Raw genomic sequence first — 17,556 nt, 5'->3', positions numbered from 1 at the left:
AACAAACTTCCCTATTCTCTAAAGCCATTCGTTTTCAAAAAGCTCTCATGTCTTTCAACATTAATAAAGAAAAAAAAAAAGATTAAAAGGAAAAGTTGATCTCCCAAGGAGGACTCTAAGCAGCCCCTAATTTGTTCAGCTCATTTCACCTCACACAGCCCAGCTCTAGCTAAATGTCCTCTAAGCCACCCTGTGCACTGAGCACAGCAGCCACAGGGCTCCGTGAAGGCGGGGCCTTCAATCAGCTGAGAGCACTCGGACCTTTTCCTGCTCCTGTGTGTTTCATCACACGAATGTCATCTACTGCATTTTATAATTAGTAAGCAGCATTACAGTTTATTCTGCAGGGCTTTATTATTTTAACTTTTAGTTTGAATTGAAATAGGAAAGTTTTACCATAATCAATGCTTTTTTATCTCGAAGAGTTAACTATGAGAACTCACTATTCAGATCACATTCACGTTTACCAGCCTAAGAGCAGCTTTTCAAATGATACAGGCCTCTGCTTCATTAGAAAGATTCAGGGAGGAAAAGCAATGACAAGGTTATTTAAAGGCATGTTCAAGAACAACAAACAGAATCTGTAACTGGAACTCCAATGTTTAATAAGTACTCTCCATTTCCATAATGTACCTTCTAAAATTGACATATAATTAAGACACCTACTAAAACACAATCCCTGCAAGTTTTGTGTCTGAGGAAAATCCTCATAGAACATTAGTAAAGTATGACTTATAAATAAAATATATTATAATTGTGAACAAATATAAAAGCAACAGTTCCAGATTTATATTTTAGAAAAAAACAATTTATTTTAAGTTAAGAGTCTCTACCTAAATGTATTTTGGTATCAAACAACTATAATTAGTGATGGGGCAAAATGCATCCATAACTGTGGCAAGATGTTAGTTATTTACAAAAACTATACAAAATTAGATTCATTATAACATCAACATATCAAAGCCTCCTGAAATTAATTTTGCTTTTGGAAATGTATCAAAAGTCTTCAAATTCAGAATGATAGTCTTTATTATTTTTAATTCATGGAATTATAACACATCAGATCTTCAAGCAAAAACAACAGATGAAAACCTGTCTGATAAAATATTCTCCTCTTCCCGATAGCTTGGAATGGAAATGAAAATGTGTTCCCTTTTTAGTGAAGAAAAACACTTGAACAAAGTGTCCAATAATATCAAATACAGGTTAGAATGGCTTGTCTGCTGGAACTAAAGTTGGGCAATTACTCCACATTGTTAAATCCACAACCATAGAAGGTATGTATCTTCAAGGTGCATAAAAGCATAACGAAATTTCTTAAATTGTTAACAAGTCTATAAGCACTAACTTAATATTTCATTGCAAAATATAGGTGGCCTTAAGAGCAACATGCTTGGTGAATTTTTCTTAAGCTTTTAGGTTTGATGCCAAAACATTTAAAAATAAGGAAAAAAATTACCATGACTCTTTGCTAATGACTCTCCAGATATTAATCTGCAGACAAGCTAAAATACTCCTCTAACAAAGTATCCAATTATCTAACAATATTTGCCATGAACTCATAGAACAATAACACATATATAATATAAAAGTAACATCAACAAAAAAAGCCATAGGTATTTTAGGCCTAAAATGAGTTTATCTAATAAGAGTTACATGAGAAATACCATGTAAGACCCAAAATAAATTTCAGATACAAAATTATATGACGTGGCTTTGTTCACACACACCTAAAATTCAGGTTCACGTTAAATAACTAGGCTGGCTTTTTTATATCGCCAGCTTTCATGAGGGCTTTAATGGCTCTGGCCCTCATCTCGAGTTCTAGAAGCTCCAGCTGCTGTGCAGAAGGCTGAACATCTTCTGGTGGAGGGACAGTTAGGGTAGCTGCTTTGGGTTCCTTCGGGCTAGACTCTGCCAATCCCAGAATCTCATTCACACTTTTCTCAATGTCTTTCTCCAGGTCATCTATCTGACCAGCTTCACCTTGGACTGTGCTTTCGGCGACCTCGGGAGCAGCTGCTTCTTCGGGGCACGGGCCTTCTATGTCGCTGTCATAAGCATCTGCATTTATACTTAGAACATCACTATCTTCCCCTTTGCCTGTAACAAACACAAACAGTGAGGAAGAACCATGTAACCTAATTGTTTTGGTTAAAATTGCCTTCCTATTTATGTTTAAAGAGCTGCTTTCACCCACACCTCCCACCATGGAGTCCCAAACACATTCCATCAGCCCCCATCCCACCACCTTTCCACTGACTCCCCCACTTTGAAAGCAGATATAATTTACTATAAATTTCAATGCAGTTTGCATTCCAATTTAAAACATCTAAGCCTTGGGAAATTTATACCATCATATGGAGTTCCATGATCTATTTTCCTAAATAAAATATCTTAAAACTTTACACCACAGTGAAGCGTCTAATTACAAATTGAAAACTGACACTGAGAACCCTTTGGATAGGGTACTGCTTATTACTGAAGTAAAATTCCATTCTAGAAAGAGTTTTAAACACTCTGCTTTAAAACTACAAAAAAGGAAAAATATCACTGGTAAGCTGGATACCATGTGCATTGCAATTATCCCAAAGCTTTTCATATGCTTTTTCAAACACTTTGTTCTAAATCAATAAATTAAAGGAAAATGCCTAAGGCCATTTTCTAAGATAAAATAAGTTTTCATCAAGAGGATTTTAATTAATAAAGTTAGTACACCATAATTTTAAAAAATGCATTTGCAATAAAACTTCTATAACTGATAAGAAAATGAATATAAATGCAGATTATAGCTCTCAACCACTCGAGTCTTGGACATTACTCAAATCCAGGTGTCATTTACAACTCTGAGTGCTCACTTATACCTCCAATTTATTTATCTTCTAAGTTCTAATATGTTAAAAAAGTTATGATCCCCAAAATGTTACCTTTCTTAACTTCCTTATGGTAGGAAAACTTATTTACAAAACAGGCTGACACAGATGAAAAGTTCTGTTAATAGAATGTGTAGGAAGGACACAAACAATTCTACTCCACTGGTTTTATAATAAAGATTTACTCACCTTAACTGATCCCCCAGGATCCTAATAATACTCTCTATTCCAAAATTAAAGTGGAAAATGAATCAACAAATTACCTGCGTCCACAAATAGCACTTGTTAAAAAATGGTTGCAATTTTAATTATTTGGTGCCAAAGAATATTTTACACATCTCTCCAAAGCAACAAGTATTCCCAAACAGCTACAGTATTTCCAAAGAGCCTTCTGCGTAAAGCAGTACTCTTTATATGAGTATTCCAGAAAGTGCTAAGTTGTTCATAGTTTCAAAAGGTTAATTTTCATGCCTAGCAGGCTTTAATCTAAATTTTTAAATCTGTAGACACTGATTCTGAATGAAAATCTGCAGCCCGTTTAAAAGAATTTAAAATGTACGGTTTTTTTCTTTTGTTTTTTAATTCTCACCAAGGATATTTTCCCCCCACTGCTTTTCAGAAGGGGGGGGGGGGGCGGAAGAGAGACAGACAGACATTGACGTGAGATACAAATCCATTGGTGGCCTCCTGCATGAGCCTGGACCAGGGCCAGGGGTAGAGCCTGCGACTGAGGTACGTGCCCTTGGACAGAACAGAGCTCAGGACCCTTCAGCCTGCAGGTCGGCTCTCTGACCACTGAGCCTAACCGGCTAGGGCGAAAAAGTACGTGTTATTATTTTTTTTTTTGGGGGGGGGGGGTTGTTTTTCAGACTAGAAACTGTGCCTTGATATTAACTCTCCAAGGCCTCCAGTATTAACGAATCTGCTGGAATCTCATTAGTAACAAAGTCTATGATATATTGGACAGCAATGCTATGCCTGCATGGATTTCTTTTCTTAGACAACAGATAATTTTGGTTTTACTAAGTTTTAAGTTATAAGAACACACTTCTAATGCATTCCAACTGTAGAAAGTCAGTTTGATAACTTTTAATAGTTTTAGTGAGGTCACATCTTTTAGAGAAACAAAAAACTTATTTTCTGAAAACTGTTATTTTAATGCATAAGAATAACCTTTTCTTAAGAGGGCTTCACTCTTCCTTGCAGCCAAACTAATAGAACTTGACTGTTTCTTTCGTGTAGTATTTTAAACTACTGTCTTAAATTTAAGTGCATCATGTTAACCGTCATATTCAGAATTTAATCATGGCCTAAGTGATTGTTTCTGATAAAGAAGAAAATACAAACAGTTTAATATAGAAAACCCATCTAATATTCTACCAAACTCCCTTTGGACTTCCAGATAACGTGAGTGTCCCCTAGCCTTTAACCCTAACTTTTAAGAACCACAAATTCGGAGATTGCTCCAAGAGTCAATAAATATCCACTCAGTATCTGTTACATGTGTCACAATGCCGCAGAAGAGGCAGGCTTTACAAAATGCCACAGGGAGGGTAGACTAAATATTTGCTTGCATGATTAAGACAGTTTTGCCTTCATGGTGCTTCTATCTGCTTAAAATATAAACATTATACTTTGAAGTGCTAAACTGTAAAATTTAAGTATAACAGAATTTCAGAATGTAAGAGGTAACAGGGAAAAGTGAAGATCATAGAAGTATGTGAAGTAGGTCTTAGAATCGAATAGGTATATTTCCAAGTATGGGGGACAAAGGCCAAGTGCTAGGTCTGAGCTCAGTACCGAGTAGGTGAGCCTACCAGAATAAAATGCACACGAGAATATATAGAAGGTAGCATCCACAATTACTGCCTCTGAAGATCACCATTCTGGGACAGAAAGCACAACAGGGATCCCCTGTCAGCCTTTTACAGTGGATCAGGTAAGTGAGCATTTTGGGGTGACACTGGAGCACAACAACAGGCTGACACATGAGAGATTCCTATCATCTTTCCTCTAGTAACTTAAAAGTAACAGGAAGAAAACCTTTAAAAATGTCACTTATCAGTTTCCTAGTATTAGATTAAAAAGGCTTCTCTTAGAATAAAGTCTGAGGTTAGGGGAAGTACCTAGATGGGGGCTGGTGCCACGGGAGCTAACCATGTGATCAGATGATTGGAACATTCATTCCCAGTCCCCAACCTCTGGGGAGGGGAGTGGGGATGGAATATCAATCCATCACCAATGACTAATAATTAATCAATCATGCCTATGTAATGAAGCCTCCTAAAAACCCCCAAAGGGCTCTGGAGAACATGGGAATGTGGGGAGAGGGGTGTGTTCAGAGAACACGGATGCTCCCTGCTCCCACCCACATACCTTGCCCTAGGTACCTCCTCCTCGCCCATCTGAATAGTAATCAGTATCCTTTATCCTATCCTTTTACAATAAACTGGTGATCTAGAAAAAAATCTAGGAAGAAATATTAAAATGTACAAAAGGGGGAAAAATGAAAATGGAATAGCTATTTCAGTATCCATATTTATAAGCACTACAGTTCAGAATGAGGGAACTATCCCACCTCCCCCAACAATCTGTTGGAACTTATTTAAAAAGGCATCACACTCAAATATTTTCTGCTAGTGACATCTCAGTGCTCCACAATCTGCCCAACCAAGGGAGGCGTGCTCAAACTCGCTACTTCACAAACTGTCATGTGTCCTGCAGCATTGCTTTTGCTTGCTTACATGTATATAAAAGCTCATAAAGAGATGCTACAAACTTGATTCTAATTTCAGATAATGCAAAGGTATCTCTTATATACTCATGGAGTAGCCAGTCATTATCAAAAAAAGTGTAGTATATTTTATAAAACATAGAAATCTTACCCTAACATTAAAAACTTTCATTACTTTCATTAAAGAAGTAGAAAAAATAATAAACACCGTCAGTTTAACTCTAATTCTTCCCACAAAAGAAAATATGTAAAACAGAAGTAGTGGGAACCTTCCAAAAACTATCACCTTACAGTATGATAGTTAAGGTGGAAAATGCAGTAAAAAATACCCTTATGTTTTCAAAATGGTCAGAGAAAAGTAATTTCATGGGGAAGGATAGTTCAAGAGTGTAGAAAGATTCTCAAAAAAAACAATAAACCCCACAAAAAAACCCAAAACTCTATGCAAACATTAGTTATTGAAATGAGGAAATATCCAAAGAAATGTAAGAATCTATGATGACCACATATTTTACAAAGGGCACATAATCAATGATTAATATAAAAGACTGGTATGAATTTATACAGTAATATAAACAAAGCTCAAGGCTAAGAAAAACAAACAGAAAGACTCCATTTTGTTAAGACCAGAAAGAAGCAAGCTCTGAAGCAATACACTCTTTGGAGGAGATGATACAATAATAATGGGTGAAAGTAACTAACATTCCATGTTGCTTCCATCCCCACTACTAAGAATAATGCACATGCTGGACAGGGTAGGAGAGAAAGAAGGAATTCTTTTTGTCCTCCATCCATCCATCATCCATCCATCCATCCATCCATCCATCCATCCATCCATCCACTTATTCATTCAAAATAATTTAGGTATGTACCCACTATAGACAAGCACTGAAGACTTAAGGGATCCTAAGCCATACATAATTCTTTGCCCGATACTTCTCCAATTAAAGAGGATATTCACGTATAGAGAAACGGAAAGCGACTAAAGGGTAGAGACCATGTCAAATTAGTATTTAGGTCCTCATAACTGTTTCTTGAATTGGAAAACAATTACTGGTTACTAGGCAGTGATGAAACAAAAGTAAATAAACAGGCAATAGTGTTATGAACTCGGTGGCAATCAATTTTACAGTGAGAGCTTTGAGAGGAGGTGAGGTCAGCAGAAGTAGGTTAGGGAAGGGTGCACCAATTTGGAGATGTTTGATCTTAATGAACAGCAGCTGACCTAAATAAGAGTATACCACCTGCATGAATGAGTATAAATCTCAGATCTGAATAAACTGCAGTCACAGATATTAAAACTTGTAGTCACAAGTCATAGATTTCCACTATATTTTGAGATATGCTGTGAACTAGGCACACTGATAAACATAGTTCTGGTTTACATAAGGAGTTGACTTCTATAGGACTATAAAGCACAGTAAACCTGACATCAATTCCCAGTAAAATTCTAGGTTTATTAAGAGGTTTATGAGCTCAAAAGTAGTGCTAATTAGCTTAGATAGATCAGGTAACATCTGATCAGGGATCTAAATGATGTGTGGAAGACTCGTATGTTATCTTAGAGAGAAACATGCAGGCAGCAGGAGCAGCAAAAGCTGCTGAGAGAGTGCATGGAGGGCTCGAGGAAAGCGAGGAGGAAAACACACAGTCTGTGGTGGGGGGTGACAGGCCATGTCACAATAAGACTGTACTAGACATAGAAAGGAAGGGCTTCAGGTTCTGTATTAAGGTGAGAAGCTACTGGAAGGCTTTGATAAGCATAGCGACATGCCCATTCTTACAGTTTAAAATAACCGTTCAGGCTGCTGTGCGGAAAGACTACAGGGGAGCACAGACAGAAATAAAGGAGTGAGGAATGCTACACAAACCTACACCAGAATGATATTGTAAGAGGAGGTGTGAAGCAGCTGAATTAGGAATATTCTGAAAGCAGAGCTGATAAGATTTGTTGACACAGAGGAAAGGACTCAAAAATAATTCCAAGGTTCTTGGCCCAGACACTCAGAAGAATGTGATTTCTATTTATGGAGATGGAGAAGACTGTAGGAGAGCAATCTTTTTTGGAGGGGGGTATTTGGGGGGGGAGGTGTCTGCTTTGGAGGCATCAGGGAAGGATCTAGAATCTACTCTGGGACATATTAACTTTTTTTTTTTACTGAATTTATTGGGTTGACATTGGTTAATAAAATTATGTCGGTTTTAGGTGTACAATTCTATAATATATCACAGGTATACAGCATTGTGCATTCACCACCACAAATTGGGACATATCAACTTTTAAGATACTTATTCAACATCTAACAAATAAGGGGGATACATAAATGTTGGAAAGAGGTCTGAATTGCAGAAATAAATTTGAAGCTGCCAGACCTAGAACAATGTAAGATCACCACCTGAAAATGCAAAAAAGAGAAAAAGTCCAAAGAATAAGTTCTGGGGCACTCATCCCCTAGAGGCAGAGTAGAGGAGCATAATGCAAAGGGTCTGAGAAGAAAGTCAGTGTCAGGGAAGCGGGATAATCAATGGTGTCAAACATGGCTGGTAGGTCGAGAGGAGACTCAGCAATGGCAGTGAAATCGCTGCTGGCAACAGTTCACTAGGGAAGGGGGCGTTGATTAGGGAAAGAGGAAATAACTCCAGGTACCAAACAGCACTGTGAGCACCACACAAAGAGTGGGGCTGGTCTCAGCAACAAAGATCTTTTTAACAGGAAGGAAGAAGAATACATAAGTTCAGATCAGGTGGATATAAAATTAATTACACATCTGTTTTCCTTTATTTGACTAGTTCTTTCCAAACGAGGCCATTTATCTATTTCCAAAAGATAAATAAAGATTTTATTTATCTCCCCATCCCTGGTAACTAGCACAAAACAAAAATGAGTCTGTCGAAAGAAGGGATCAGATTCAAAATTCAAAGAGACATCATTCAGAAGAAGTATTAAATTCATTTTTTTATAACCCAAAGGGCACAAAAGGACCAATGAGTAGAAGTTATATTCAGACTATAATTCAATATAGAAGTAATTTTACCAATTAGAGACAGCCAGGTGATATCGAGGGGATGAAACAGAAAGCACCAATGACAACAATGGTAGAAACAGTTATAACAAGAGCTGATATTTACTGAGCACTAATACTAAGCACTTCTTTACAGTGGTTACATGTATTAACTCTTTTAATCCTAGGCCAACATAGTAATAGACACAGTAATAGACACTCATATTTATTATATCCATTTTATAAATGAGAAAACTGAGGGAGAGTTTAAGTAACTTGCCCTTGTTCACAAAATGAAAGTGGCAGGACCAAAAGTCAAACCTGAGTATATTTTGAAAATCTGTGCATTTAAACATTCTATTCTGCTCCTAGATCTGAACAGAATCAGGACGACTGCAAGCTTCCCAGGTTAGAATGCTGGTTCAAGCTGGACATTTCTTCTCATAGGTCCCTTATACCCACCTAAATATATACAATATGCAGGAGACACAGACCTAAAAAGTGTGTTAAATATGAATAAACAGTAAGAGAATGAAAAGACAAGCCACAGACTGAGAGGAAATATTTGAAACACACATCTGATGCCTAGCTGGGTGTGGATCAGCGGCTGAGCATCGACCTAGGATCCAGGAGATCACAGTTGATTCCCGTTCAGGGCACATGCCAGGGTTGTGGGCTCAATCCCCAGTTGGGGCTGTGCAGAAGGCAGCCGATCAATGACTCTCTCATCACTGATGTTTCTATTTCTCTCTCTCCCTCTCCCTTCCTCTCTGAGATCAATAAAGATATATTTAAAAAACACACATAACACATCTGTTAAAGGACTGGTATTCAATCTATATAAGAAGTCTTAAAACTCAACAATTAGAAAACAAACAACTCAATTTAAAAATGGGAAAAAGATCTGAAGAGACAAGTCACCAAATAAGATCCACAGATGGCAAAGTGTATGAAAAGAAAATCAACATCATAGGTCACTAGGGTAATTAAAAAATAAAACTAGATACCATTACACACCTATTATAATGGCCTAAATCCAAAACAATGAGAGCACCAAATGCTAGCAAGAATTTGGAACAGGAACTCTCATTCATTGTTGGTGGGAATGTAAAATGGTATAGCACTTTGAAAGACAGTCTGGTAGTTTCTTACAAAACTAAACTGGTATTTACCCACAGTTAAAATTATGTCCACACAAAAACCTGTATACAAATGATTATAGCAGCTTTACTCATGACTCAAAAGTTGGAAGCAAACAAGATGTCCTTCAATAGGTCAGTGGATAAATAAACTGCAGTGCATCCAGACAATGGAAGATTATTCAGCAATAAAAGAAACGAGCTATCAAGCCACACAAAGACATGGATGAACCTCAAATGCACACTGGCAACTGAAAGAAACCAATCTAAAAAAAGACTACATACTATATGATTCTAGCTGTATGATATCCAGAAAAGACAAAACTAGACAGTAAAAGATGGGTGGTTGCCAGGAGTCTGGAGGAAGGTGAGTGGGAGGAATGAATAGGCGAAACTGTACTACATGAGAGTGTAAAATAGCATGTATAGGTGTTAGAATACATGCTATTACACAGTTATCAAAACCTGTAGTATATAAAACACAAGCAATGACCTCTAATGTAAACAATGGACTTCAGTTAACAACAATGTATTAATACTGGCTCATCAATTATAACACATTTTCCACATTAATGCAAGATAATAATGAGGGAAACTGGGAGAAGAGGTGCTGAGTATATAGAAACTCTCACTTTCTTTCCACTCAACATTTTTATAAACCTAAAGCTATTTCAAAAAATTAAGGAATATAGCCCAGCCGGGTGTGGCTCAGCAGTTGAGCGTCAACCTAGGATCCAGGCAACTGGGGTTTGATTCCTGGTCAGTGCACATGCCCGGGTTGAGGGCTCGATCTCCAATGACTCTCTCATTGATGTTTCTATCTCTCTCTCCCTCTCCTTTCCCCTCTGAAATCAATAAAGATATATTTAAAAATAAAAATAAAAAAATTAAGGAATATTAAGTTTTTAAAAAGTAAAGTCTGTTATCTGTAAGCTCAACACATTATCAACTATATGGTGTGGTACCCAAAACCGCTAGTTAAATCACAGGGTATGGTGTGGGATATGTAAAAGGGTCAGGAACTGATAACACAATCTGACTGCAACTATATGGTGTTTACTCTCTCCTTTGGTAGGAGCACTTGTATACAAGAAGGTGCTTTTCCTAGTGAACTAGACAAAAACATGAGAAGCACAGAGAATCCACAGGGGAACCAAACATCTGATGAAGGTTTAGAGTATGTAACCTCCAAAGCAGCTGCCCTAAGAATAAGTCTAGGAGCCTGTGAACTACATCATAAGATAGAATGTTTAAAATGAGTATAATTTAGCCAGGCTGGGTGTGGCTCAGCTGTTGAGCATCACCCTAGGATCCAGGAGATCGAAGTTCCATTTCCGGGCAGGGCACATGCCCGGGTTGTGGGCTCGATCCCCAGTTGGGAGTGTGCAGGAGGCAGCCGATCAATGACTCTCTCATCACTGATGTTTCTGTCTCTCTCTCCCTCTCCCTCTCCCTTCCTCTCTCTGAAATCAGTAAAGATATATTTAAAAATAAATAAATGGGTATAATTTAAAACAAAACAAAACATGGAAATAAACATTTCTCTCAAAATACTGAACCAAATTCTTTGTAATTTCATTCTTGACAAAACACGTAGGGCATTATGCATCCAAAAGCCTTAGCAGTTTAATTTATTATTTTTTTAAATCTAGAAGTCTCAAATTTAAATGCAAAAGAGGGGCCTTCAAAAGGTACAGATACAGTATGGGATAATCCACCATACAAAATGTAATTTTCATCCTTCCATTTAACTACTACTTATAGAAAGAGACAAATTAAAAAGCAGAGAGGCCCTGGCCAGTGTGGCTCAGTTGGCTGGGCGTTATCCCATGCACCGAAAGGCTGCTGGTTAAACTCCCAGTCACATGCCCCGGTTGCAGGCTCGATCCCTGGTAGGAGGTGTCTCATTCTCATACCAATGTTTCCCTCTCTCTCTAAAAATCAATTTAAAAATCTTTAAAAAAAAAAAAGGCAGGGAGAATCCCATTTGGAATCATTGTTGGGAATAACTTGTGAACAGTCAAAGGAATAAGAAAAACAATGTAAACTCTTTAAGCTGCACTGGTCGCTAAACCATTTTTTACTTTTACCAATTGCTGAACTAGACAGCAGTTCTCCAGAACAAGTTTTTTAAAATCCTTTAAAGAAGTTAATTCATTTTGAGAAGCTGCATTCTGTGAATACTTTTTGTTACAGTCAGTCAGAGAGGTAAACAGGGTTATGAAGAAGGGAATTAGACTCATACTTTATCAGCAGTGCATATGCTTCTCTGCTTCCAACTCCAGGCAGCCCTGTAACACTTTCTTTCCAGTCTCCCACAGCTTTCTAGCACTCGTGTCTGCAACTTAGATATACAAAGGAAGAGGCAGCGCAGAGCTCATCTGCCAACCCAGGGATTTCTTCAGCAACACTCATGGTAGGCATGGAAAACTCTGGGCACACAGATGCTGCTTAATTAACTGATAATCTTTATTCTCTCTTCTTTTACAAAGCAAAAGTCTCTGATGGCATTTTTCTCATTATCTTTTTAATTTTTTATAACTGTATTTATTCTTTCAGTTATCGTTATAAAGTTCTTTTTCAGAAAAACTCAGCATTAAAACTGCAAATTCACTTTTTTTTACTCTAGTCCCTCTACTTACCCAGCTTTGCCTCCCCTGGGACAGTTCTACCTTAGAACAGTAACAGTAGCAACAAGAAGAAAAATTAACTGGGTTTTTCCATTTATCCCTCACCTTAAGGATTCAAGTGGTCTCATATAGTTCTATATTTAATACTTGTACTAAACAATGGCAAAATCTCTTATATCACATTTAACTTTTTAGAATTAATGAAGGAATGAGCTATGGACATGATCAATTCTTTATGACAGTCTAAGAGGGTGGTCTCAACTTCGCTACCTAAATAAACCTATCAGTGAAAACATTTTTAAGTACCTGCCACACTATATTTTTTATTTACTTACAAATTAATATGTACTCTTGCAATCATGTATATGTAATTTGAAATTTTAACAGAAAAAGACTTGAATATGTAAGTTTGTATTTATTTACTTATTTTAGAAGTTCTGGTGTATTCCTTCTTCACTCTCTGGGAGTGTGTATACTACTTTGGTGACCAGTGGTCTGAAAAGTTGAAAGAAGTCCAAAGAAAATACCTATTCTAAACTTTCACCACATAGTTTAGCCACTGAAAACATTTTTCCCCTATTAAAGTCAACTTTTCTATTTCTTGAAGTTCTTGTTAAGAAGATAATTCTCAAAGATAATTTACTGACTCGTGAACTAGGCCAAAATATAACTGTAGGAGGAAACTACATTAAAAACACACACACACGAGATGTCAAATTACAATGCTGTACACCCGAAACTAGCATAATGTTATAAACCAGAGATTTTCAACCGCTGTGCTGCAAGAATGTTTAAAACATGCCATACCTGACTATTTAGTCAGGGGCAATGACCCCTTTCCCTTAGGCTGTCAAATAAAAAAATGACAGCAGCCAGCACAGCAACAGCCGTCTGGTGGTGTGAGAATGAATCAAAATTATACCTTTTTTTTTGGCCAGATTGACAAAAAATGTAATATATTATTTGGTATGCCACAGAATTTCAGTAACTAGATATGTGTGCCATGAAATGAAAAAGGTTGAAAACAGCTGTATAAACCAATAATTATCTGAATAGAAAAGAAAAAGTGGCGAAATTTGAGCCTAAGCGCAGCAGAGCTCTGCCTGAGAAGCCTAATGCAGAATATTCAGAGTAAGAGGCAGTGAATGTCTTATTCATTTTGATAATTTTATATACCATATGGTTACATATGTATTTTTATTATATTCAAACGTATGCATTTCAAGGAACCATCACACAACTTAAAGACTAAATCAAGTATCTTTTCCTCTAAATAGAAAAAAAAATGTAGAGATAGAAAAATACTGTATATTTCACTCTGCTTCCATTAAACAACCTAAGAAACCAGTTATAAAGCACTCACCCAAGTGAAGACACTGTGCTAGGCACCGGCATTTACAAAATCTGACGGCTAGAAAGGAGCTTCAAGATCAAGGCCAAAGAGCCAAACATGACTGGAATCAGCTCTACAACAGCGTCACCAAGTGGCCATTTACTGTAACCTGTGTTGAAACACCTTCAGCAACAGGAACATATTTCCGAAGGTAGCCACTACATTTTCTGTTACTTGTGTTTATTGGAAATAAACAGTTAGATGATAACTTTATCTGCTGGCCCTATTTTCATTCTCAAAGCCAGTATAGAACAAGCCTAATCACTCTCCCACTTGACAGCCCTTCAAATATTTTAAGTGATCTCAACTCTTCAACCTAAATACCCACATCTAACGTAGGTATTTCTCATGTATAGTTAAAAAAAATTTATCCTAACAACTTCCAAGGACAAGGGCTTAATTCTTGAAGTTACAAAGGAGAATAATTTTCAAAATTACACATATCCCCCAACTGTAAACTTTAAAGAAACAATTTAAATATAGACCATTATTATTATTTTTCTAATCCTCACCCCAGGAAATTTTTTCCATTTACTTTTTTAGAGACGAAGGGAGAGAGGGGGAGGGAAGGGAAACGAGAGGGGGGGGAGACATTGATGTGAAAGAGACACATCAATTGGTTGCCTCCCACACGTGCCCCGACCAGGGCCAGGATCGAACCTGAAACCCAGTACTCGCCCTTGACAGGGAATCAAACCCAAGACCTGAAGGCCTACGTTCTAACCACTGAGCAACACTGGCCAGGGCTGTACCATTATTTTAATATTACTGAATGACTTAAGCAAGTTTATTTATAGATACATATATAGAAAAACTCATTAGTATTAGCAGAGATTTGATATTTTAAAAATACTTTTTACAAATTTAATACCTTTGACAAATAGCAGTTTTTATTTTGTTAACAACACCACAAATAACTAATTTAGAAATTTTATATAAACCACTGTTATTTTAAAAGGAGAGCTAAATCTTTTCAATAACACAAGGCTTGAAATCCTCCAGAAATTAACATAATATCTCAGGCTTGCATATGTATATGTGCATGTGCACGCAAACACAGCTGTGCTAAAGATAAAGAGCAAAACTATACTTGGTGTTTCTTCTACAACTGACCTCTTGCTAAAAATGAATGACTCAGGAAAATAACCTCAACAGAAGAATTTCTATTTTACTGCAGTACCTATCAATCAACCAGTAGGTTATATTTATATTTAAATAATGTTTGCACATGGAAGGTAAATCTTCAGATATTAATCTTTTATTAAAGTGTGATAGCCAGGCCAGAAGTGGCTCAGAGGTTGAGCATTGACCTACTATCCAGGAGATCGGGGTTTGATTCCTGGTCAGGGCGCATGCCCAGGTTTTGGGCTCGATCCCCAGTCAGGGGTGTGCAGGAGGCAGCCAATCAGACTCCCATCATTGATGTTTCTATCTCTCTCTCTCCCTCTCCCTTCTTCTCTCTGAAATCAATAAAGATATAGTTAATAAATATAAATAAATAAATGGACCACACTGTAAAATATCAACTCTCGTTCATTAAAAAAAAGTGATAGAAGTTAGTGTAAAATCTGATACTAATCTTTAGCAGTTTCATAAATGTGCATTCCTCAGCCAGATGAATGAAACCAGCATTAAACAAAATGTCAATTTCAACGTAAGTAACTCACAGTTAATACTTATCAATATTTGAGTATTTTAGAAGCTGAAAAAAACAAAAATGTAATTTAAATAACCTGTCAGCATCATACACCATTAATAAATAGGTCATACAGTAAGATTTATTTTACTGTGAAAGAGTAGAGAGAAAATTCAATGCTGCTTTATACTTTGGTCTAGTGAACAAAGGGTTACTATAGTAAGTAAGTGTCAATGAATTTTCTTAAACAGCCAAGCCACTAAATAAAATGACAATGCGTTCACAAGGAGCATTATATTTTGTTTTTATTGAGCTCACTGTGAGCAAGAATAGCTAGCTATGCAAAAAAAGTTAGAGAAAATATTAAATCAATTTTGAAAGTTTTGCATATTAAAAACAGGCCACATTAAGTCATTTAGTAAAAAGGCAATAATCTTTATTGAGCCTACCAGAATTTCTATTTCCACGCAAGTTACTTATTAGCTGGTTCAGATTTCAGCTACACAAATGTTTATCTGGAACATGCTCTACGTAATTGAATCGTCTATGTAATTTATGTTTATCCTGTTATGCAATAAAACATTTTATATTTCAACCACTTTTTTAGTTATTTTTCTGAAAGACTACTTATTTCCCTACTTCCTTTTAAAAAGCGCTGAAACTCAGTTTAACCATTTCCTACAGATTTAGTCACAACATGCGCCGTGCTGCACAATGGCGCTGCTGTACTTTGATCTCATGCTTTCCCGCCTCTGCTTGCTGTCACTTACTGACGACAGTGTGTTCTTGATGGTTCTGCTGCTCAGTGAGAATGGAAGAGTGGTCTATCAAACCTCCTGTGTAAAAGCTTTGTGATATCTGGCTACTCTGAGTCCTTTTTCTCTCCCTCTCTGCCTCCATGGCTGGGTTTCAAATGACTGAAGTTACCATAAGAAAATCAAAGCAAAACAGGCTGTTGACACTGGGAAGGGAGTTCGAAAGAGCTCCAGGTGCTTGACATGGAAGCAGGAAAACATCTTCCCTTCGAGGGCAGCACTGGCTGCCTTGTGCAATGAGGTCTCCCTTCCCTTCTCCCTAGAATTGGCCTGCCCTAGGTTTTTTCTGTCCTTTACGCAACATTCTTTTCTCCACAGATGGTCTAGTAGCATCACCTCCACACTGCCTGCTCATCGGATGCAAAGAGTAGAAACAAAGGCAGAAACAACAGCAATGCTAACCAATTATATATATAAATGGTATAAGAGCTGTAAGACTGTGACTACATTTTATAAAAATTATGTGTGCTTAGCATTATATATAGATGACAAAGAAATGTAAATGTTTATGTCTGTGGGGGTTACTCAGAAGTAGTCAGAATACAAAGATATAATTCCATCTGGCTATTTAAGAGGCTAACAAAACAGGACTTCTGATAAGCACTGGAATTCTCAAGACCATCAGAAATATTTATAAACCGCCCCCTGTACATAAGTTAGAATTACAGAATATCTAGGCTTTGTTCTCTCTATATATAAATTGAATGAATCACAAAATTAATTATCCGACTTTTTTCACTTTGTTAATTAAACATTAGTAACAAAGACCAGTTAAAAAAAAAATTCTGCCTAAATAAATTGATAACCTGCTTCTACCAGGTAAGTTCCTATAACTCAAGTTTTTGAGAATCTATTCTAAATTATTAAATATTAGTTGCTTATGTAACAACACAACCCTCTTGGCTACAACAGGTTATCACTGCTCAGAAGTAATTTTAGCAGGAAAAAGGAAAACTGTGCTTTTTGAGTAACTAATAAAAATTTATTTTACTTTCAATTTCCCCATTTAAGGTGAGAAGAAACAAACAAAAAATATACATCTACAAGATTAGCCCTACTGGTCTACTTGGCTTGAATAAATCACAAACTGCCACTTTGTGTAACTGGTAATGTCAAAAACTACTGACATAAAGCTACTGTATATAAAACAATAAATAAGGCAGAAAATAAACAAGGAAAAAAGATCTCTGCAAAAAAACAACTGAGTTATCCCTTAAGACTTATTTTTCCCCACATACAACTCAAAGCTACGTAGTTAACATATTTCTAGTATCTTAGAGCTAAGGATATATAACACAGATTGCCAGATTAACACTGGTTAAGATGACAACTTC

General features: G+C 36.8%; 1 protein-coding gene across 1 annotated transcript in view; it reads right to left on the bottom strand.

Moving 5' to 3' along the window:
• Positions 1-786: 786 nt before the first annotated feature.
• Positions 787-17,556, bottom strand: part of CAAP1 (caspase activity and apoptosis inhibitor 1) — a 37,245-nt gene continuing 20,475 nt past the window's right edge. Inside the window, exon 6 of the mRNA XM_087822635.1 lies at positions 787-2,103. Coding sequence (XP_087678761.1) covers positions 1,757-2,103 — 347 coding nt within the window. The 3' untranslated portion in view covers positions 787-1,756. The remainder of the gene's footprint in view (positions 2,104-17,556) is intronic.

The sequence above is a fragment of the Miniopterus natalensis genome, chromosome 12 (assembly GCF_054644295.1).
Source record: "Miniopterus natalensis isolate mMinNat1 chromosome 12, mMinNat1.hap1, whole genome shotgun sequence".
Taxonomy (NCBI): Eukaryota; Metazoa; Chordata; class Mammalia; order Chiroptera; family Miniopteridae; genus Miniopterus; species Miniopterus natalensis.
Note: the sequence above shows the minus strand (reverse complement) of the source record. Positions and strands in the feature narration are given on the sequence as shown.